We start from the raw sequence: 23,753 nt of genomic DNA, 5'->3' as shown, positions 1-23,753 counted from the left end.
AAAGAAAGATAGACACCTGCAGACCTGCTTCACTGCCTGTGAAACAACCCCTTCTACCCCTTGCAGTTGGGCCCCCCGGGGCTCAAACCGGGATCCTTGTGCCTGTCCTTGTGCTTTGCACTATGTGTGCTAAACCTGGTGTGTCTCCTTTCAGCCCCTTCATTTGGTCTTTTGGCTGCAGCCCCATTCAGGGCTGAAGGGCAGTGGTGCAGAGAGATCCCCCCAATAGACAGGGAATGTATATGACTGTCCATTTTGTGTTAAGAATAGAGATTCATGATTAGACTACATAGGGACTCTAGGAGAACTTAGCTAATTGATCAACGGTCAGGTAAAAGATATGTGGATGAAGCTGTGGGAATGAGTTGAAGATTTGTGGACCTTTGTATTGTGCAGTATTGTGTATTAGAAGACATCAACTATAAAAAAATGCATGGAAAAATAAAGTAAACTGGGGTTGGGTGTGTTATACTCAATGGAGTGTACATACTACCATTCATAAGGGCCAGGGTTCAAGGCTCTGATACCTATCTGCAGGGGGCAAGCTTCATAAGCAGTGAAGTAGTGCTGCAAGTGTCTGTCTCCTCTATTTTCTTCTCTATCTCCCACTTCCCTCTCCATTTCTCTCATCTCCATCATCCCCCCCACCCCCCAAAAAAAAGTTTTCTTGCGGGAGTGGTGGTGAATTGATTCATCATGCGTTGATAATCCTGGTGGCAAAAATCAATCAATCAATCGTTCAGGCTAACTACTGAATTAGCTTGAGCTTCAGTGAGCCTCCATCTTCATCAATCTGATGCACCCCATGCCACCTAGAAGTAGAGGAAACTCATAGTGGCAGATGTGTAAGCTAAGCATGTACCCAATACCATATTTTAATCTCACCATGACTGATAAAGCTACTGATGTTGCTGAGTATTTGAATTGTGTTTAGCTATACATGTAACTGATTCATTTATTACCGAAGCTCAGCCTTTTTCTTCTTTAAATGATTATAAATGGATATAAACTTTAGAGATAACATTGATGCAATAGTCTTAAGTGGCTGGGTGGCCTGGGCCACTCATTTTATCAGTTTACTTTTGCTCTGTGAACCTCCTCAACTCCAGTGATGGTCTCAGATAAACCCTTGCTGTGATCTGATCCCTGGGTATATTTACGTATGGAGCAGTGTGTATCAGGGGACCTGGATCATGAATAGAATTTGTGAGGCAGAATTTTCTCATTTAAGGCTACAGTTGCAGACACTGGTTACTGGCTCTGAGTCACCTTTGCAGAGAGGATGACAGTGCTACAATCTTCAGGGAAGCTGAGCAGTCCTTTGAAAGGGGCAGCATATCCATTAGAACAGCTGACACTTTCGGGAGTCAGTCAGTAGCGCAGGGATTAAGCACACGTGGTGCAAAGCACAAGGACCAGCTAAGGATCCTGGTTCCAGCCTCCAGCTCCCCACCTGCAGGGGGGTCACTTCACAGGTGGTAAAACAGGTCTGCAGGTGTCTTTCTCTCCCCCTCTCTGTCTTCCCCATCTCTCTCCATTTCTCTCTGTCCTATCCAAAAACGATGACATAAATAATAACAACAATAATAACTATAACAACAATGAAAAACAACAAGGGCAACAAAAGGGAAAATAAATAAGTATTTAAAAAATTTTAAAAAACCTTTACAATTAAATCATTAAAAAATTAAAAAAAAAAAAAAACCAGCTGACACTTCCAGGAGCTGGGGGAAATTCATCAGCCAGGGGAAGGAGACTCAGCAAGGATCACCGTTTTCTGTAAGGAGACATGAATTGACACTTTTTCCCTTAGAATGAAGAGATGAAGAACTATCTAGATTTCAGTGTTTTGTAACAAAATAAGAAGCAGCTATCTTGCCAGAGAAAGAGGAAAACTTCTATTTCTATCTTGCCAGAGAAAGAGGAAAACTTCTATTTCAGAGGAGCTAGTGAGGAAAAATGTTGGAAAATGATCTAAATATAAGTGTTTACATGTAAGTTTGCTAAAGAGGCTGAATATAGAAAAAAGGACAATTATTGAATGAATTTCATGCTTCAGAAATAGCTATGATTTTAATATCATGAGGTTTGTCAGTATCTTATTTAATAAATTAGCATCTTTTTCTTTTCTTTCACTTTCCAAGAAATTGTTCTTTATAGTTGAAGAAAGCATTGCTGATAAGAGTGCTCATTGTCTAAATTATAGTTAGTCAGATGAGACTGTATAGTGTATAAATGGAAAAATTTCTGTGAAATCATCTACAAACTTCTATTTATAGAGTAAATTAATATAATACAATTCTGTTCCACTTTAACAAAACAGTTTTGTGAAGTGAATACTTAATTTTAAAATGTAGTATATATGTGACATTGATAATAAATCATCAAAAAAAATTCTATCACAGCTGGGGCCCTTAACTTATTGAAAGACAGCTCATAGATTTCCTCTGGTGTGTGTGCCATTTGGAGTCCTGTTACAGAGGCTGCTAAGTACACTATCTTAGAGGATCATCTTCCCATATAGCTTCCTGATATCAATTCAGTTTGCCATGGAATGCCAAACACCAAATGTTCTAGATTTTGGTTTAGGATAAAGAGACTGGAGACATACTAGTTCCAGTCTTTCGTAGCCATCTATTCTTTTGGCACAACACAATTTCCTACTTTTACCTTGCAACTATGTCTCCTGTTAATAACTTTGAAAGATCAGAGCTAAGAAAGTAAGCTTGGGGTTTAGTAGGTAAGTCATTTATTTTTAATGTGAATAAAATGTACATGATCTTCTGATCTGAATGTCTATTTAGAACCATCTTTTTACTGTATATCTACTATTGGATAAGAAATTCTTGAGTATATAATTCTTGGGCATAAAGTGCACTTGTTAATTGGATCTGTGATGTATTTAATAATTTTGATTAGCATGAGCTTTTGGTAATCATTTTTAGAGAACTGTTCAAAAACATGCTGGTTATACACTTTGACATAATCTTTGAAGATCAAGTTTCTAACTCTTACTGCACAGTATGGTTTTTCAGTATAGATTTTTTATTGTCACACCTGATTTGAATATTTATAAAATTTTCTTATATGTGAACTAACATGGTGGCGACTCAAAGGGGAAATAAATGTATAGTCACAGTGAAAAGGTAATATATCAGCTTTCCTGTTGATTTCTTTTGAAATCAAGCAAATTATTTTGTTAAATGTTTGAAAATTTCCTGTTAGTATGTAATTTATTTATTATAAAAATTATGCTGTATTTAAATAGCTACCTTTAAAATTATCTTATAATTTAGAAATATTTGTAATGGCCACATACTATTTTTAAAAAGAAAATCCTAGTAATGCTGTGGGAATAATTCATAGAAATAATAGTCTAAGAAAAATATAACAATGAACTTTTAAATATGTGATAAGAGTTGAGTATATTTTGTTCTTGCTCAGAAAGTACTTTGCTTCCAGGATTCTTAACAGTTGCTAGCTATTGAACAACCAGGTAAGCATACGTGTTACGCCTAGCTACAGCTTTGTATATGGTGTACGTGTGTACATGTTCACACACATCCTTGGTATCCTGTGTGCAAGGTTAAAGGATGACACAGCTGGGTCTTAAATGACAACAAACAGCTTGTTTATAGTAGTGTCAAGATGGGTCTTATTATTATACTTTCACATTCTGCATATTTTAATTATATGCATGGCCAAATAAAACACAAATATATAATCACACTTTGAAGAAAATCATCAAGTACTTCATGACTTGGCACCACAAAGAACCTAAATCAGACTAGGGATAGCTTGCTATTTTTCCTCTGTAGATACTGAACATGTTATTTAGGGGAAAGAGTAGTTAGAGAAGTCTCCATTGCAGTTTCTGTATGTTTTACCCTTACTCAGATAATATAGACACGAATGACTCCTCTTACTCAGAGCATTGTTTTAGAGAGTGAAGAAACTAATTCTTTGATAATAGGATTATAATTGTAACTTGCAGAAAGACTGGACCCTCTTTTGTTTCTTATGGCTTAGTATCTGCTTTGTATGAGTAGAATCAGCACTGAAAGAGTTAATAAAAACAGCTAGGAGCAAACATAATAAAATGTTTATAATAGTAAAGAGACATATGCAGAATAGTAAGAGCTCATTTTATTAGTTCATATATGTCTAAAATAAACACACTCAAAGGACTTATTTATTTGTATTTTTTAAAAATAAGGTCATGGTGTCACAAGAGTAATATTTAAAATTTGCAGTTTACAGAACAGATTTTACATGCAACTTTTTAAAAATTATCTTTATTTGTTGGATGGACATAGTCAGAAATCAAAAGGAAAGAAAAGACAGAAAAGAAGAGAGACACCTGCAGCATTGTTTCACCACTTGCAAAGCTTTCCCCCTGCAGGTGGAGACCAGGTGCTTGAACCCAGGTTATTGTGCATTAAAATGCCAGGCTAGCGTTGCAGGTGGGAGACAGGATCCAGGGACTCATGGCAGCATCATAATACAATTCTTTATTAATGTGGGGTCTGAGAGTCAGGCGTGAGAGCATAGTGAGTTAAGCCATGTGGCACAAAGCTGCAATGGCCACCTCCCGCTCTGCACACCAGCCCTTCTCCAGAGAAAGCAAGGAAGAGAGAGAAACCAGAAACAGAAGTGCCTTTATAGTGTAAAACTGGAAGTGGCAAGTCAGGACTGAGATGGCTAGGAAAGTGCAGGGAAGCTGGAGGCATCCTTAGCAACTGTTGTGATGGTTTTAACTGGTGGGATTAATTAACACTCTGCAGGCAGGGCGTGTCTCGAGGTAGAAAGAAGATAGATCAGGCAAAACAATGATTATGTAAATAGGTCATAGTGTCATCAATGGAGGACGGAGCAGGGGGGCTGCCCAACATTATGACATATGTAATCAACCAAGTGCACCACTACCCAGCCCTCTTTACAGGCAAGTTTTAATTTAAATGTCACATAGCATAAAAGTATGCTACATTTATGAAATGCATTAGAAGGCCATTCCAAAACTCCTAACAGGATGCTTCCATGGCTGCTTCACTGTATTAGTTTTCAGTTGGAATCAGTTTGTTAGGAACAGGTTCATATGGCAGCTTTGAAAGAAGGGATAAATGAGAACACAAGAAAAGAAAAAAAAACTTTTAACTTAGCATTTCTTCTTGTTCAAGTAAGGGAAAGAAATTTTGCTTTTCATATTGTGTGGCCTCTACATTCCCAGTAAACAGAAATATATATTAAAAAAGTTAGGTTTCTGTCATTTAATACTACTGTGTAACAGAAATAGCATTAAAAATGAAATATTTTGTTTAATTTTTTAAAATTTATTTTTTATTTAAGAAAGGATAATTAATCCTTTCTTAAATAAAAAATTTAAAAAAGGATAAATTAACCATAGGGTAGGAGAGGTACAACTCCACACAACTCCCACCACACAATCTCCATATCCCATCCCCTCCCCAATAGCTTTCCCATTCTCAATCCCTCTGGGAGCATGGACCCAGGTTCATTGTGGGTTGCAGAAGGTGGAAGGTCTGGCTTCTGTAATTGCTTCCCCAATGAACATGGGCGTTGACTGATCTATCCATACTCCCAGCATGCCTCTCTCTTTCCCCAGTAGGGTGGGTATCTAGGAAAGTGAAGTGCCAGGACACATTGGTGGGGTCTTCAGTCCAGGGAAGCCTGGCCGGCATCCTGATGGCATCTGAAGCCTGGTGGCTGAAAAGAGAGTTAACATACAAAGCCAGACAAATTGTTGAGCAATCGTGGACCCAAAGATTGGAATAGTGGAGAGGAAGTGTGTGTGTGGGGGGTACTCACTACAAACTCTAGTGTACTTCTGCTTCCAGGTATATATTTTGCACTAGTTTATGGATATGTGTGAACATATGCTCTGTCTCACAGAACCTGGTCTAGGTTTTGGGACTTTGTTAGAAAATGATCCACCTGGGATGGAATTAGAGAATACTATGAAAGGAAAGGTCTCACCCGTGTATGAAGCTGAAGGGTTGTCATTCCACACCTGAAGTCTCTGGACATGGTCTGAGCTGAAGAATGTTGAGGTGGCAATCGTTGCATTGATTAGGTTGTTATCGGCTGATGCAGTATTATTTGATATGGATTGGGAGAGGCATGCAGGAAAGTGGGCCCTATCCTAAGGTTCCAGGACTGGGGGAAATATAGGCTCTATAGTGGAGAAATGAGGGTCCTACTGTCTTAGGGTTCAAAAAGACAATGGATAGTAATTGTTATCATCACATTATTTGGTAATTTGAAAAGTCCTTTTGTTAGGGTTTGCTGTACAGTACCCAGTATTCTTGTATATAGCTGTGCCAACAGTTGCTTCTGACCTACTTGGTCTAGGCTTTTGAGAGAGTCCGCATATCAAATACATAGCCTATGTATTAAAAAGACTCTGTGTTTTAAAAACTTTGAGACATACAATTAATTTTCCCCCTCTCATATTAATTAACTAGTGATTTATATGACTACACTTTACTAGGAGTGTACATAAACACCATTCCCACCACCAAAAGACTGTGTCCCATCCCACCAACCCACCCACCCACCGGCCCAGGAAGCCGCGTGTCTACCCGTCACCACAGGGTTTTTACTTTGGTGCCCTACTTTCAATTTTGTCAGATCCTGCTTTTAGTTTCCCTTTCAGATCTTCCTTCTCAACTTCTGTTGATGAATGGGATCATTCCATACTCATGTTTATCTTTCTGACTTAGCTCCCTTAACATAATTCCTTCTAGCTCTGTCCAAGATGGGTCAGAGAAGGTGGGTTCATTGTTCTTCATAGCTGTATAGTTTTCCATTGTGTATATATACCACAGCTTTCTCAGCCACTCATCTATTGTTGGGCACCTGGGTTGCTTCCAGGTTTTAGCTATTATAAATTGTGCTGCTATGAACATAGGAGTACACACCTCTTTTTGGTTGGGTGTTATGGAGTCCTTCGGGTATAACCCCAGGAGAGGAATTACTGGATCATATGGAAGATCAATGTCTAGACTTGTGAGAGTTCTCCAGACTGCTTTCCACAGAGTCTATACCAATTTACATTCCCAACAGCAATGCTAAAGGGTTCCTCTGTCCCCACAGCCTCTCCAACATTTGTTGCTGATGTCCTATTTGATGTATGCCATTTTTACAGGAGTGAGGTGGTATCTCAGTGTTGTTTTAATTTTCATTTCTCTGACCTGGAGCAGTTTTTCATATGTTTGTTAGCCTTTTGGATCTCCTCTGAGGTGAATGTTTTGTTCATATCCTCTGCCCATTTTTGGATGGGGTCATTTGCTTTTTTGGTGCTAAGTTTGCTGAGCTCTTTATATATTTTGATTATTAGTTTCTTGTCTGATGTATGGCATGTCAAGATCTTCTCCCATTCTGTGAGGGGTCTCTTTGTTTGTTTAATAGTTTCTTTGCATGTGCAGAAGCTTTTTCAATTTGATGTAGTCCCATTGGTTTGTTTCTGCTTTAGTCTTTCTTGCAATTGGGTTTATTTTATCAAAGATGTCCTTGATGTGTAGGTGGGAAAGTGTTTTACCAATATTTTTCTCTAAGTATTTGATTGTTTCTGGTCTAACATCCAGGTCTTTGATCCATTTGGAGTTGATTTTTGTTTCTGGTGAGATGAAGTGGTTCAAGTTCCTTCTGCATGTTTCAACCCAGTTTTCCCAACACCATTTATTGAAGAGAGCCTCCTTCTTCCAATTAATACCCTGGGCCCCCTTATCAAATATTAGATGTCCATAGGTGTGGGGATTTATTTCTGGTCTTTCAATTCTGTTTCACTGGTCTGTGTGCCTATTTTTGTTCCAGTACCATGCTGTTTTGATGATGATGGCTTTATAATATAGTTTGATATCTGGGTGTGTGATGCCTCCATTTCTGTTTCTTTTCCTCAAGATGGTTTTGGCAATTCTAGGTGTTTTCAGGTTCCAGATAAATGAATGTAGTGTTTGTTTTATTCTCTTAAAGAAGCTTGGTGGATCATTTATGGGTATTGCATTAAGAAGTATGGATATTAACTGTTTCCTGAAAGTTTTGTAGAATTCATTTGTGAAGCCATCTGGTCCAGGACTTTTGTTGTTGGGGAGATTCTTAATAACGGTTTCAGTTTCTTTGTCTTTGATTGGTGCATTTATATTTTGTAGTTCTTCTTGGTTCAGTTTTGGATCCAGATTCTCTAGCTTGGTGGTGTATAGTTCTTCGTAGAAGTTTCGCAGGATTCTCTGGATTTCTGTGGTGTCAGTTGTGATATCTCCTCCATCGTTTACAATTCTATTAATTTGAGTCTTCTCTCTTTTTTGTTTGGTGAGTCTGGCTAGGGGTTTGTCAATTTTGTTTAATCTTTCAAAGAACCAACATTTGGCTTCATTGCTCTTTTGTATGGTTCTTTTATTTTCGATGTTGTTTATTTCTGCTCGAACTTTATTGATTTTTGTCCTTCTGGTTGCTTTAGGGCTCCTTTGTTCCTCTTCCTCAAGTCCTTGAGGTGTGCAGTAAGGTCGTTCATTTGAGCTTCTTCTTGATGTTTAATATGTGATTGTATGGCTATAAGTTTCCCTCTCAGTACTGCTTTAGCTGTGTCCCAAATATTTTGATAGGTTGTGTCTTCATTTTCATTATTTTCCAGGAACATTTGAATTTCCTGCTTGAGTGAGTCTCTGACCCAGTGTTTCCTAAGGAGTATGTTGTTTAGTTTCCAAATTCTGTGACTTTTAATAATTGTCTGTTTGTTGTTAAATGTTAGTTTTACTCCACTGTGGTCTGAGAAGATACTTGGGATGATTTCAGTGCTCTTGAATTTATTGATGCTGTCTTTGTGGCCCAACATGTGGTCTATCCTTGAGTATGTGTTATGTGGATTTGAAAAGAAGGTGTATTCCAGTTTTTTGGGGTAAAGGAGTCTGAAAATGTCCAAGAGGCCTAGTCTGTCAATCTCTTCATTCAATTCTCTTGTATCTTTATTGGTTCTCTGCTTTGTTGATATGTCTAAGTGTGAGAGTGGGGTCTTGAAGTCTCCCACTATTACTATATTACTATTGATGTATTTTTGAAATTCTTTCAGTAGATGCTTAATGTATTTAGATGGTCCCTCACTGGGTGCATAGATGTTAATAATTGTTAAGTCTTCTTGGCTGATTGATCCTCTAATCATTATGTAATGTCATTGCCTATCTTTTATTACTTTATTTAATTTAAAATCTATCGTGTCTGAGATGAGAATGGCTGTTCCTGCCCTTTTTTGTGGTCCGTTAGCCTGTATGATAGTTTTCCATCCTTTCTCTTTAAGTCTCTGTTTATCTTGTTGTGACAGATGGGATTCTTGCAAGCAGCATATGGTTGGGTTATGTTTTCTGATCCATCCCCCCACCCTGTGCCTTTTGATGGGTGAGTTTAAGCCATTGACGTTTACTGATATTACGGATATAATGTATTGTAGTGCCATTGTTCAAAAAAAATTTTCGTTTGCTCTGATATATTGCAAGTATTATAGTGATGTTCTTGTTTATAAGAGGTCTTTTAGAACCTCTTTCAGGGCTGGCTTGGTGATGGTTGCCTCCTTTAACTGTTGTTTATCTAAGAAGGTTTTGATCCCTCCATCTAGTTTGAATGAAAGTCTAGCAGGATATATTATCCTTGGTTGAAACCCTTTTTCATTCATGGCTTGATAGATATCTTGCCATTCCCTTCTGGCTTTTAGAGTTTGAGTGGAGAAGTCTGCAGATAATCTTATGGGTTTTCCCTTGTATGTGACTTTTTGTTTCTCTCTTCCAGCCTTTAGGATCCTTTCTTTATCCTTACTTCTTCTCATTGTGACTATGATGTGTCTTTGTGTCTTCAGGTCTGGGTTGATTCTGTTTGGTACTCTCTGGGCCTCTTGAATCTTGATGTCCTTTCTGTTATTCAGGTCTGGGAAGTTTTCTTGTATTATTTCCTCTAGAATGTTTGCTTCCCCTTCCTCTCTTTCTTCCTCTGGCAGGCCAATTATACGAATGTTACTTCTTTTGAGATCATCCCATATGTCTCTGCTGTTGTTTTCAGTGTCTCTCAATCTCTTTTTCAGCTCTTTCACCTCTTTCTTCGTTTTCTGTAGCTCATCCTCTGTCTGACTCATTCTGTTTTCTGCTTCTGTTAGTCTGCTTTCCCTTGCCTCAGCTTCTTTCTTCATTACAGCTATTTCAGCTTTCAGTTCTCTAATTGCCTCAAGATAATCAGTATTTTCCTTGGGGGTCTCAACTGTTGTTTCCCTAATACTGCTTTTCCTTTCCTCCAATGTTGTTTTCATTTCTGTGATTAATAAGTTTATTATTGCTTGCATACTTTTCTTACCTATGGTTACTTCTGGCTGATTTGTAGTTTCTTCTGGGCTCTTGTCTTCATTCACTGGAGTAGCAATTTTTGCTTTTGATCTACCCATTTTTATGATTTATGTGTTTCTTTTTTTTATGCTCTGTTGTTCCTCAGTTGTGTCTTGAGTACAAGTAACACTGTACTAAATACCTTTATGACAATTGCACTCACCAACCTCAGGAATTACAGTAGCAACTGAAGCAAGTATTGAAGTAGTTTAATCGTTACCAGTTAGCCAAACAATTTCTCCAGTCCGTGAAAAAATAGTAACCAAATCCCAGTGAAGAAAGAGAAAAGAAAGAAAGGATAACAAGAATAGACAGTTATGCAAATCTACTATCCACTGTATATTCTAGGGGTAACAAGAGGGGAAAGGGAACTAGAGCAGAGATACACACATAGAGAGTCCACTCTGAGTCCGATTTCTTCCCCAAAATAATTCACAAATTCAGAAAGGCAAAGAAGAAGGAAGAAGTGTATGACAAGATTAAAAAAAAAGAGAGAGAGAGAGAGACGAGAGAGAAAAGGGAAAAGATAAGAAAAAGAGCTGTAATTAAAGAGCAGTGAAAGGAAATTCCCAAATGTGTATCAGTGAATTCAAAAAAGCACACTGTTTGTTGGTGTGGGGGCTGGGCGCTGTGACTTTGGAAGCTGTAGGATTAAGGAAGAAGGGATGACAAGAATGAGAAAAAGAAAAAAAGAGAGAGAGAAAAAAGAAAAAGATAAGAGAAAGAACAGTCATGAAAGGGCAGTGAAAGGAAAGGGTTTTTTTTTAATGTATTTATTTTTAATTATTTAATTAGCTATGCGGGGTGAGGTGGGGAGGGGTTGGCTACTTAGAAAGAAAAAAGGCCAGAGGTTTCAGAAGGGTATAGATTTAGAATTAATGATACTCCCTGGTGGGACAGGAATTTGGTAAAGAAATGGAGCTCCTAGCAGGGGATCCTGGTAGGAGCTTGTCCCCAGGGACTAGTTATGGGGGGGGGGGGGGGCGGGAGGAGGTATGCTTGAAAATTACAAGGAAGAAAAATTTTTTTCCCCCTTTTTCCCCTACTCTAATTCTTAACACAAATTAAGTTATAGTCACTTCCTTGGTGTCACCACTAGGACCCCTTATTGGCTGGCCTGCTAAAGGCAGAAAATCCTACCATTTCCAGGAGATGTGGTCAGTGCTCAGCAACTAGCAGCTTATCAGTTTGCCATCTTCCGGGAAACCCTATCTGGCTATTTCTAACCAATAAATAAATGAAGATAATAATGAAAAATAAAGAAGATACTCTTTTTAAAAAAGAGAAGAAATCACATTTCTTTGATTTATCTCATTGAATCAGATTTCAATGTAAGAATCATGTAAACATAATTTGTCTCAATTTATTCAGCTTTATATTGAGAAGTATAGAGATATGTACAATGTACTGTGCATTTATTTACATAGAAATTCTGAAGTTACATAGGAAAATAACTATTACTACAAACAGTGATGTAGTGAAAAAAAAACCAGATTTTGATGAAAATGTGTTTGTTTTTTTTGTGATGGATATTGCTTGCTTGAACAGTGCCTTTAACATGGATTCTGTTCCAAGAAAATTCTTGTTAAGGAAGTACTTTTTTTCTTTGTACCTGTCACTCCTTAAAATAATTTGTTTGATTTGTTCTCATGCCAATTAGTTGTCAGGCTAATTGACAGAGTTTTAGTTTTCTTATCTTTCAAAGGTGTTTTCTTTTTTGTTGCCTAGAAACTGCTTTTCTTCAACTCTTTACCTTTCTACCTCAGGTATCGCAGGTCTTTCCATATCTGAAAATCACTTAAATTTTCAAATCATTATTAGAACTCAACAAAATTGTACAAAAGGATTCGGTAGCTGAACATGAGACTCATGAAACAAATGCACATTTCTTATTTGTTTGACCTGAGACTTGTACTTTGGGTAATTTGAAACTTTTTCAAGGTCAGATCTAAATAATGAAAACAAGTAGTATGAGTTATAGCTAATTCTACTAAGTTTATTTTATAGTTACAACATCTGGCTGAACAGATCAAATTCATTTTTAACAATAGAATAGTGCATTGTTAATGTACCATAATGTACTTATGCAATAAATATTTATTAAGTACTTACTGTGGGTGCCAGGCAGTTGCACTCCCAGTTGAGCATGTAAGTTATCATGCAGTAGGACCCAGGGTTAATCCCCCAGAACCTCCTCTGGGGGGAAGCTTTGCTAATTGTGAAGTAGTGATACAGGTGTCTCTATCTTTCCCTCCTCTCTCAATTTCTTTCTGTCCTATAATATAAAAAAATAATTAAAGATAAAAAAATCAAATAAAATACTGTGTACCAGGCAGTTAACAATAAAATAACCAAAACAGTAAGCCCTGACTCTCAAAATTTATGCTCATGGGTGCAGATAAAAAAAAACATACCAAATAAAAGTGGCATAATTTAAAACTAGTGAATCTTATGAGAAGAATAAGAAACCAAACAAGTTAGGGTGATTGGGATAGGGTGTGTAGACAGTGATTGAAATGCCATTAAATATTGTGGTCAAGATAGGCTTCTTTAAGAAAGTAATATTTAAGGGAAGATTTGAGAGGTAACTACTGAGTAGAAGACTAGATGTTTTCATTGATATTTGAAGGGGCAACTGTCTAGGCAGAAAAAACTGCCTGAGTAATAGCTCTCAAGTGAGAAGAAACAGGGGATCCAACTTGACTGGACCTAAGTATTGAGAGGTAAGCAGGAGATGAGGTGACCTGGTAGTAATGGGTACCATGCCCTAGAGAGACTGTGTAGATTGAGGAGTTGCTGAGTGTGACCTTACAATATAATAAGGTTTATGAATTGACTTACTTTCTTACAGCTATGTTAAGACCAAGTCCTAGGTGGACATAGTAGAAGCGGGGAGAACAGTTGGGGAAGTTTCTGTATCGCATCAATTCTTAGAGAAATCATATGGTGAATTCACCATACATATAGTACTGATGGTTGTGTGAAGTGCTTGAGTTCTTGCTATATATATTCTATATATATTCTATTGCTATATTCTGAAGGTAGACCCTGTGGAATTTCTTTCTTGATTAGATGACCATCTAGGATCCAAGAATTGCCACTAACTTAGAAGAGCACTGCTTCTACTTAAAACTACTTGTCTGAATTTCCTCTATTTTAGAAACAGTATAGCATTGTTTTTCCCAAGAAGAAAATAGAAATCTAAGATGAAAATTATTTTCATGTTTTAATTGCAGATACGTGTTCTTTTTTTATTTGTTTGTTTGGCATATACCACTAGGTAGATTTTTTTTTTTCTCTATTTCTCTTAGGAGAAGCTTTTTGCATCTCCTCTCATACTTCAAACACTGGTCTTTTCTTAGTTTGCTGTGAATTTAGTTGGATTTACTTTAAGTATAATTCTCAAAAGTATAATTATAGCATTGAGTAATTGACTTGTGGTGTTTCTTTTTTTTTTTCTTTATTTGATAGAGCAGAGAGAAATTGAGAGGGAAGGGAAGATAGAGAAGGAGAGAGAAAGCAGCACTGCTCCACTGCTCATGAAATAAGTGGGGATAAGGGTATTGAACCTGGGTCCATGTGCATGGTAACATGTTCTCTCAACTAGGAGTACCACCACCTGGCCCCATGGTGTTACTTTTTTGTCTGTTAACATTTCTGAGTGACTAAATGGAGATTTTTGAGGGATTAAATAATAAAGTAAGCAGAACTTGATTTCAAAAGTGTCTTCTTAGTTTTTGGAATGATTTTAAAATTAAATATATGTGAAAACTGCTACTTTTTGCCTCATATAGCTGGGGAAGCAAACATTCTCTTTTTTGGTTATGATCAAAAAAGCTTATGATTGAATAATTGAAAATAAATTATTGAATAGACTATCACCTGCCTTTTATTGAAGCAGTATTGTGTTGCATTACATAAAATTCAGGTATGCATCACTGAAAATCAACATGTTTACATGATATACTACACTCACCACTGAACATATGATTCTACCCTCCCCCATGCATTTCTATGCTTTGTCCAGATTACTCCCCCCTCTTTGCTTTGTTAACCTCTATTTGCTCATATAACCAGTCCAAAATTCATTTTTTTATATAATCCATCTGCTCATTTGTTTTCTCTGTTTACCACATGTGATTTCACTCACTGTATTTCTTCTTTATTAAAAACAGAGGCTGAAGCCGAAAGAGAGAGAGACCGAGACCCATAACACTGAAGCTTCCTGCAGTACAATGAGGGTGGCTCACTCAAGCCTGCGTCACATATATGGCAAAGCCGTTCACTGTCCAATTGAACTATTTTGACATTCCTCACTCACTGTCTATCATTAGAACCACATATTATATAGATAAAGCAATCCAAGAAGACTTATCAATAGCAAACACAATGTACAGTTTTAAAAAGACTGAGTCACACAGGAGGACATAGTTTGGATTTTTCTGAATCTGTTGATTTTTTTATGTATAGCATACAGAGATGCTTTGCACATGGGTTGCAGTTGGTGTTCAGAATTGTGAGGCACTAATCAGCTAAGTACTATAATCCTTCTTACAGGGTACATTCTTACTTGACCTGGAACTATATACAGCCGCCACACAGTAACAGCATTACAAAATAACCTTTTTCTTAACCGGCCTGCCATAAAAAGGTTTTTATGACTCGTGTGAATGAGTGTTGCTTTTTGTGTAAACTTTTAGTAGTACAGATTAAATGATAGTAAGAAAGTAGATACTTTCGAATCATCTGATCAAGGATGACTTCTATGATTTTGCTAGAGCTGGAAGGATTAAATGAAAGCATTGCCTGACTCAGTGTTGATGTATTTTTGTCAACATGATGCTTTATGCTCGACAGATGTGCACTGGTTGAGCAAAAGGTAAATCTATAAAAATGTGTTAAATATTGTGAGATGTAAAAAAGAAGATTGATCTATTCTGTGGGGTCTTTTTTTTTAAGAATAGCAATTGCTTGATTTGTTAAAAGCTTTGTGTGGGAATTCTAAGAATGCAGCCTCTATCATGTTTTATAAGAGCTTATACTTCTGTTAAGTATTTGATTTAATAAAACTTAATGACTTCAAATTGTAGAATTTGATTGCAGGGTTATATTCAGCTATATGATTAGTATTATTTAATTTATGGAGTAATCACTTTACTTAGCAGTGTCTGTTTTATAAAGCTTTTTAAATTTTGAAGGCCTATTTTCAAATTATGAGTTCCTTAAATTTTGTTAATTTAGAAGTGACAATTTTAATTTTAATTTTTTAATTTAGAAGTGACAATTACTTAATAATCTCTGTTCATAAATAAGAGTGCAAATATGTAACTCCATATAGATAATGTTGAATTACAACATAAAATTTAAATTTTCAGAAATTAGAAATTTCTGAAGACTATTCACATACTTTTTATGTTATTTTGATTTTTTACTGTTCAGATCTTAAGAGTTATTAAGTATATGACTAAAAAAACTCAAGTTTCCATACTACCTTTCATTGCACTTATGAATGTTTTGAAATGTTTACTTGTTTGTATTATAATAATTTATAATCAATTTATAGTATATATGATCAGTCTTATTAAGGTATAGTAAATCATATAGAATGGTAAAGTTATAAATGTTAAAATAGAAACATGATGATTTGTATATAGTATGTAGAGACTGAACAACAGGAAACTGGGAAAATGACTTTAATTGAAAACGAATCTTTTTATTTCTTGTTTCCCCTTAAGTCAGTACGATTTTTAGACATGGAGTTATAGGCATTAATTGGTAGAGTTTTTGCTCAAACTGTTATGCCTGATTGGATGTAATTTATAAGGGAGTATAGGGTGTGAATATATAATTAAATATTTAGAAATACATTGAGTAATACATATGGTCAAATATTGCTAGAGTAATATTAATGACTAAAGTAAGTTTAATATATTTTTATAGGTAATTTTCTATAAACTTGTTTCAGGTAAGATCTCTGTAATATGGTAAAAGAGAAATAGTTGTAGCAGCCTATGTTTTAGTAAGCAAAATTATTATGTGAATATAAATATATCCTGATGTTATTATATGAGAAATAGGCATCAATGGGATGCATAGGATTAATAGTTACATGTCACACATCTCATTCTGCAGCAAGGTGTAATTTAGTGGCCAAGGAGGTGGTGCTTGGATGAAGTATTGAACCCTCAGCATGAAGACCTAAGTTTGACCTCAACATATCATGTGCGAGAATGATGCTCTAGTTCTCCTTGCTCCTTCTCTCTCTTTCTCAAAAATAATTATTTTTAAAATGGGAGGAATTATTATAGATTATGTCATTTACTTGTTCAGGGTCTCTTTTAAGCATGTTTTTTTAATTGTTGTAGTTATTGTTATTGATGTCATTGTTGTTGGATAGGACAGAGAGAAATGAAGAGAGGAAGGAAAGACAAGAGGGGGGGAGAAAGATACCTGCAGACCTGCCTCACTGCTTCCAACTCCCCTGCAGGTGGGGAACCAGGAACTGGAACTGGGATCCTTCCACTGGTCCTTGCGTTTTGCGCCATGTGCGCTTAACCCTCTGCGCTACCTCCCTACTCCTTGTGGTTTATTATTATTATTATTATTTATTTATTTGTTATGATTTACAGAGTAAAGAGAATCAGAACATTGTACAGTTTTGGCTTAGGTAGTGCCAGGATTGAATTTGTGGCCTTTGGGGGCTCAGTTGTTCGAACTGGTGCTGTGAAAAACTGAATTATAGGAAGTCGCAGGGTAGCTAGGCGGGTTAAGTATGTGTGGCGCGAAGCGCAAGGCCTAGTGGAAGGATGCCGGTTTGAGCCCTGGCTCCCCACCTGCAGTGGAGTCTCTTCACAGGCAGTGAAGCAGGTCTGCAGGTGTCATTCTCTCCCCTTCTCTGTCTCCTCCTCCTCTCTCCATTTCTCTCTGTCCTATCCAAAAATGACCACATCAATATAGATACAACAATAAAACAACAAGGGCAACAAAAGGGAAAATAAATAAATATTAAAAAAAAAAAACAACCTGAACTATCTTCCCAGTGTTTAAATTTTTTTTTTCTTTAAGAAATGCTTCTTTGCAAGATTGTGTTGTCTTGGGGGGGGTGTCTCTGAAGGGTTAGATGAAATATAACACTTTAGATGAATGTACTATTCTTCTGAATTATAACAGGGGTTAAATAGTTTTTTCTTATTATTATTTAAGAAAGTGTGCAAACTTTCATTATATTCGTAGCCTATAAAATGTTTTATAAGATAATAAATACTAAGGCTTACTTATAAATAGTAGTAGTAAAGATTGCAATTAAAGACATAGTACCCAAATTTTCATTAATTCCTAAAATAAGTATCTGAGATATAAAGCAATTTCAATTTAAAGAAGAGTCTATATTAATAACATATTATAGTTGATAAAATTATTTTAAGACTGTGCTTTAATATTTTGTTGCAATTAAGCAGTTCTTTGTTATGTAGTATAAGTATTCAAATTGTCTTGCCATTTTTCTAGTATAGCCACTATATTCTTAAACTTAAAAAAAAAAGCCTAATTCCACCTTAAGTGACAGTGACAACAGTCAACCCAATTTCAGAAATCATGACCACTGTTCTATTTTTACTTAAATCCAGTGCAAATCAGCATCTACACTATGATTCCCATGCTTCAGGCAAATTTCATAATCTCTAGGACAAAGTGATGGCTGGACTCAATATTGAGTTAAATTTACTTACAGTGTGACTTTTAAAAGCATTTAAATGGCTATGGTCTAGTTATTTTTGTTTATTTATTTATTTAAGAAAGGAGACATTAGCAAAATCATATGGGGGGGATACAATTCTACACAATTCCTGCCACCCAATCTCCATATCCCATCCCTTCCCCAATGGCTTTCCCATTCTCTATCCCTCTGGGAGCATGGACCCAGGGTCGTTGTGGGTTGCAGAAGGTGGAAGGTCTGGCTTCTGTAATTGCTTCCCCACTGAACATGGACGTTGACTGGTCGGTCCATACTCCCAGTGCCTCTCTCTTTCCCTAGTAGGGTGGGTCTCTGGGGAAGTGAAGCTCCAGGACACATTGGTGGGGTCTTCAGTCCAGAGAAGCCTGGCTGGCATCCTGATGGCATTTGGAGCCTGGTGGCTGAAAAGACAGTTAACATACAAAGCCAGACAAATTGTTGAGCAATCATGGACCCAAAGGTTGGAATAGTGGAGAGGAAGTGTGTGTGTGGGGGGTACTCACTGCAAACTCTAGTGTACATCTGCTTTCAGGTATATATTTTGCACTAGTTTATGGATACGTGTGAACATATGCTCTGTCTCCCAGAACCTGGTCTATATCTAGGTTTTGGGATTTTGTTAGGAAGTGAGCTACCTGGGATGGAATTAGAGAAAACTATGAAAGGAAAGGGGAGACAGAGGGAGAAAAAGATAAACACCTGCAGACCCTTCTCACCACTTATGAAGTGTTTCCCCTGCATCTCAGGCTGTAGGAAATATGAGCTATTAGATGTGGAGATGTGCTATGGATAACCTTATTCTTTTTTTTTTTTTTTTTGCATGGCTTTTCAAACTGTATTACAAATTGACAATAATTAAAACATTACAGGATTGAGATAAAAGTAGATGTATGGATCCGTGTGAGGGCTCCAATAAAGCCAATATATATAATACTTAATCTCTGAGACAGAAGAGAAAGAAATTTTTTCAATAAATGGTGTTGGGAAAATTGACATCTGAATTGCAAGAGAACTAAATAGGTTTATTCTTTAACACCATGTTCAAAAACAAGTTTTTAATAGATTACATATTTTTATAAGATCCCCAAAACATAAAATGTATAGAAAATATCATTGGTTATACATTTGAGAGTATCAGGCCAAATATATTTTTAAGGAGTCAATCCTTATGGGAAGGAAATAAAGATAACTTTTTTCTTAATGAAGCGAAAAAAAAATAGAAGTTTTTTTTTTTTTGCTTAATTCTAGAGTTTTTGTGATTAATACATCCTACTCTTGGTATTTATATGTCTGAAGTTACAGTGGTAAAGAAGAATTGGAGATAAAATGAAGGTTTAGATGTCTTGATACTAGATGTGATCTAGGTAGATGATGAATGAAAAGTGATTTTTAAGAGTCAGCACTTAGTATCAGTCAGAAGATGTGCCACTTGGGTGAAGTACTTGTTCTGAAGTAACTTTCATATCAAGGTGTCAAGAATAAATGGAAGGTGGAATTTTTCTAAGCTTCTGGATAACAATTTGGAGATAACTGGAGTTTATTGAGCCAAGCAATGAAAGTAGAATGAAGATTCTTGTGCATCAGTAGAATAGAATATTGATTATCTAACTTAAGGTCGCACATATATTCTATAACTACATTAAAAGTGCCTTTTGAACTTCCTATTTGACATAAATCAAATCCATATTACTAAAATGATTTTTGTGGCATGTCTTGAAAGTGAAAATGGAAAAAAAAAAAAGACAGAAGAACAATTCTAATTCATCCACCATCTCATGAGTCCATAAAATGTAAAATTGCCCTAATATTGTTAGTCTCATCGTGCTTTTTCTTTGGTTGCTTAGGAAAAGAAGTCCATCAGTATCCAGAGATCAGAACAGAAGATACGACCAAAGAGAAGAAAGAGAAGAGGAGTATTCACAATATGCTACTTCAGATAGCGCAATGCCCAGATCTCCGTCAGATTACACTGACAGCCGGTCTCATCATGAACCTCAGTTCTATGAAGAGTCTGATCATATGAATTATAGGGACTCCAACCGGAGAAGTCATAGGCATTCCAAAGAATACATTGAAGATGATGAGGATGTGGAGAGCAGAGATGAATATGAAAGACAAAGGCGAGAAGAGGAATACCAGGCACGCTATCGGAGTGACCCAAATTTGGCCCGTTATCCAGTGAAGCCACAGCCTTATGAAGAACAGATGCGCATTCATGCTGAAGTTTCCCGAGCGCGACATGAAAGGAGGCATAGTGATGTTTCTTTGGCAAATGCTGAACTGGAAGATTCAAGAATTCCCATGCTAAGAATGGACCGACCATCAAGGCAAAGATCTATATCTGAACGTAGAGCTGCCTTGGAAAATCAGCGATCGTATTCAATGGAAAGAACTCGAGAGACTCAGGGACCAAGCTCTTATCCACAAAGGACCACAAACCATAGTCCTCCTACCCCCCGGAGGAGCCCTATACCCATTGATAGACCAGACATGAGACGTACTGACTCACTAAGGAAACAGCATCACTTAGATCCTAGTTCTGCTGTCAGGAAAACAAAACGGGAAAAAATGGAAACCATGTTAAGAAATGATTCCCTCAGTTCAGACCAGTCAGAGTCAGTAAGACCTCCACCACCAAAGCCTCATAAATCAAAGAAAGGGGGTAAAATGCGCCAGGTTTCATTGAGCAGTTCAGAGGAAGAATTAGCTTCCACGCCTGAATATACAAGTTGCGATGATGTTGAGATTGAAAGTGAGAGTGTAAGTGAAAAAGGTAAGCATTCTTCCTGAACTCATAAGGGTTTGTTTTTTTTTAATTTAAAGGCTGTATTTCTGAGTAAAAACTTAATAGATATTGTCACCTCTATTTTTTTTCTCTTTTTTAATATTTTATTTAATTTATTTATTCCCTTTTGTTGCCCTTGTTGTTTTATTGTTGTAGTTATTGTTGTTGTCGTCGTTGTTGGATAGGACAGAGAGAAATGGAGAGAGGAGGGGAAGACAGAGAGGAGGAGAGAAAGACAGACACCTGCAGACCTGCTTCACCGCCTGTGAAGCAACTCCCCTGCAGGTGGGGAGCCAGGGGCTCGAACCGGTATCCTTATGCCGGTCCTTGCGCTTTGTGCCACGTGCGCTTAACCCGCTGCGCTACAGCCCGACTCCCCGTCACCTCTATTTTTAAGATTAAAAAAAAATCTTAGTGTTGTTGGTTATATTATATACTCTTCTTATATATTATATGAAGAAAATACTGTTATAAAAAGATTTTTTTCTTATAAAAGAAAATTTTATTGTTTCTTTTTAAAGTGTGTTTTATTTCTGAAAAAACCTTTTGTTACTCAACTTCTTTTAAAAATAGTAGCTATAATTGTAAAATCACATTTTTATTCTCTCGGAGAAGTAACAATATGTTCACTCTATAGAATATCTGAAAAATTCATCGAAGTGTAAAGGATGAAGTAAAAATTATACATAACATTTTCTACCAAATATTCCCAATTAACATACTGTTGTATTTTTTCTTTTTCCCAGCATGTGTAGTTTACATATTTATGAAATTGTTATCATACTGTACACTAAGATTTGATATTGCAATTTCCAGTGGATGTTATAATATTCACTTTTCCTAGATCATTATTTTCTAGATCATGCTTTAAATGACTCTTTAAATGACTCTTCTAAGATTTTATCCTTATGATATACTACAAATTGGCCATTCTTTTATAGGGGGCATTGTAATTTTGTCCCTAGTTATCAGTAAGAATGCTGCTACCATGATCATCTTTACAAATAACTATATGCCTGCATCTCTGAGTATTTCAAATGCAAAGTTGTGTTTTGTTCCTTCAAAGTGTTTAGCTCATAAAACCAACTTGCTTTGCAGAAAGGTTAACATACTCTGTGTTCCTGTTAGGTGTAGCAGAGCTTTCAGTCTTAAAGCACCAAATCTTTGCCAACTAATAGAACCTTGAGGAGGTGGATGCTATTGCTCTGTCATCTTATTTTTTAATTTCCTTGTGAATTGGAATGCTTTTGTTTACTGGTGTTATACTCTCCTATGAATTATCTATTTGTTCCTTTTTTTCTCTGTGCTCATGTTTCTCTTAGTAATGTATTATGTAGTTATTTTTTCTTAGCAGTTTATAAAAGCTTTTTATATAGTTAGGATTTTATCTATTTAATTATCATTTGTTCCAGAAGTTTTTCTCATTTTGATGTCTATCCACTATCTGGTCATTTGAAAATGTTGAATTTAATAATACTAAATATTTGCATTTCTGGCAGTGTTTTCCTGTTACCTTTGTTCTTAGAAACTTCCTATTCATCCATAAATCATTAATCTTTATATTTTCTCATATTTTAAATTCAGTTTTTAAACATTTAACCTATTAATCATTTTGTTCTTTACTTGGTGTAATATACACCAGATTGGTGAGTATCTATCATGAATCTTGTATACTAGACCCTTTCCCACATGCACGTACAATTTTCTGATATTATACATTTGGAGATTAGTTCATTTTTTTTGTTGTTCACAAGAACCAACAGAAATCAATAAAGCAGTTGGAGGAGGCAGCTAAATATGGAAATGTTATAGAATAATCTCATCCTGTGCCAAAAAAGAACATATACATGAAAAAAAATTCTCATTCAGAACTAAACCCAGAAAATGCCATTTAAACATGATTAACAATAGGGACTGGCTTCAGCAGGTAAAGCACATACCTGATAGTGCTTAAGGGCCTGGGTTCAACCCCCAGTACCACATGGGAGTAAGATGAATGACACTGAGGAAGTCTCTAGATACCTGAATGATGCGTTGGTGTTTCTTCCTTCTTCCTCTCTCCCAAATATATAGGATAAGCAACTGGTTAGGGGGTTCACCCAGTAGAATCACATGTACTGTGAGGTCCTTGGTTCTTTCTCAGAACTGATTTTTTTGTTATTATTATTATTAGAAGATGACTGGGGAGACAGCATAAAGGTTATGCAAAAGTCTTTCATGCCTGAGGAACAAGAGGGCCCATGTTCAATTCCTAGCACCACTATAAGCTAGAGTTGAGCAGTGCTCTGCTAAGAAAAATAAATAAATAAATAAATAAATAAATAAATAAATAAATTTACAAGAAATAAAGGAGGTACACAGAGAAGAAGCTATAAAACTTTTCTGAGTAACAAAGTGACAAGGATTCATTTCATGTTCCTAATTTGGAACACTAAATATTCTAAAAATGTGTATTTTTTCCAAATAATCTTTTGGTGAAGTAGTAGTCCAGTCATAGTTCCATATGCCTGATATCATTTCTCATATCAGTCTGGGAAGTATGGAGGAGGAAAGCATTAACTCTTTGCCATTAGGTGGATCCTATAAAGTAGAATGAAAAAAAAAAGATTTATATGAGAAAGACAAACAAGAGCTTTATTTAACTGGGCATTAAGGCACTCCTTGATGGGTAAAGCAAATGTTTTGTTTAATTTGAGTCTTATTCATTTGTCCCTTTGTATAAGCTTCATTATTTTGGATATACAGAATCTTAAGGGGCCAGGTGGTGGTACACCTGGTTAAGCATTCACATTACAGTGCACAAAAACTCCAGTTCAAGCCCCTGGCCCCCTCCTGCAGGAGGAAAGCTCTACAAGTG

The 23,753-nt window shown here is 36.3% G+C and overlaps 1 protein-coding gene across 39 annotated transcripts in view; it reads left to right on the top strand.

The window, feature by feature from the left end:
* Positions 1-23,753, top strand: part of RIMS2 (regulating synaptic membrane exocytosis 2) — a 570,974-nt gene that overhangs the window by 268,371 nt on the left and 278,850 nt on the right. For all 39 annotated transcript variants that reach the window (XM_060196148.1, XM_060196165.1, XM_060196141.1 and 36 more), the window contains one exon: positions 19,956-20,884. In XM_060196148.1, coding sequence (XP_060052131.1) covers positions 19,956-20,884 — 929 coding nt within the window. The remainder of the gene's footprint in view (positions 1-19,955; positions 20,885-23,753) is intronic.

Source organism: Erinaceus europaeus, chromosome 1 (genome assembly GCF_950295315.1).
Source record: "Erinaceus europaeus chromosome 1, mEriEur2.1, whole genome shotgun sequence".
Lineage (NCBI taxonomy): Eukaryota > Metazoa > Chordata > Mammalia > Eulipotyphla > Erinaceidae > Erinaceus > Erinaceus europaeus.
The sequence above is the reverse complement of the archived record's forward strand: the minus strand, read 5'-3'. Positions and strand labels throughout refer to the sequence as shown.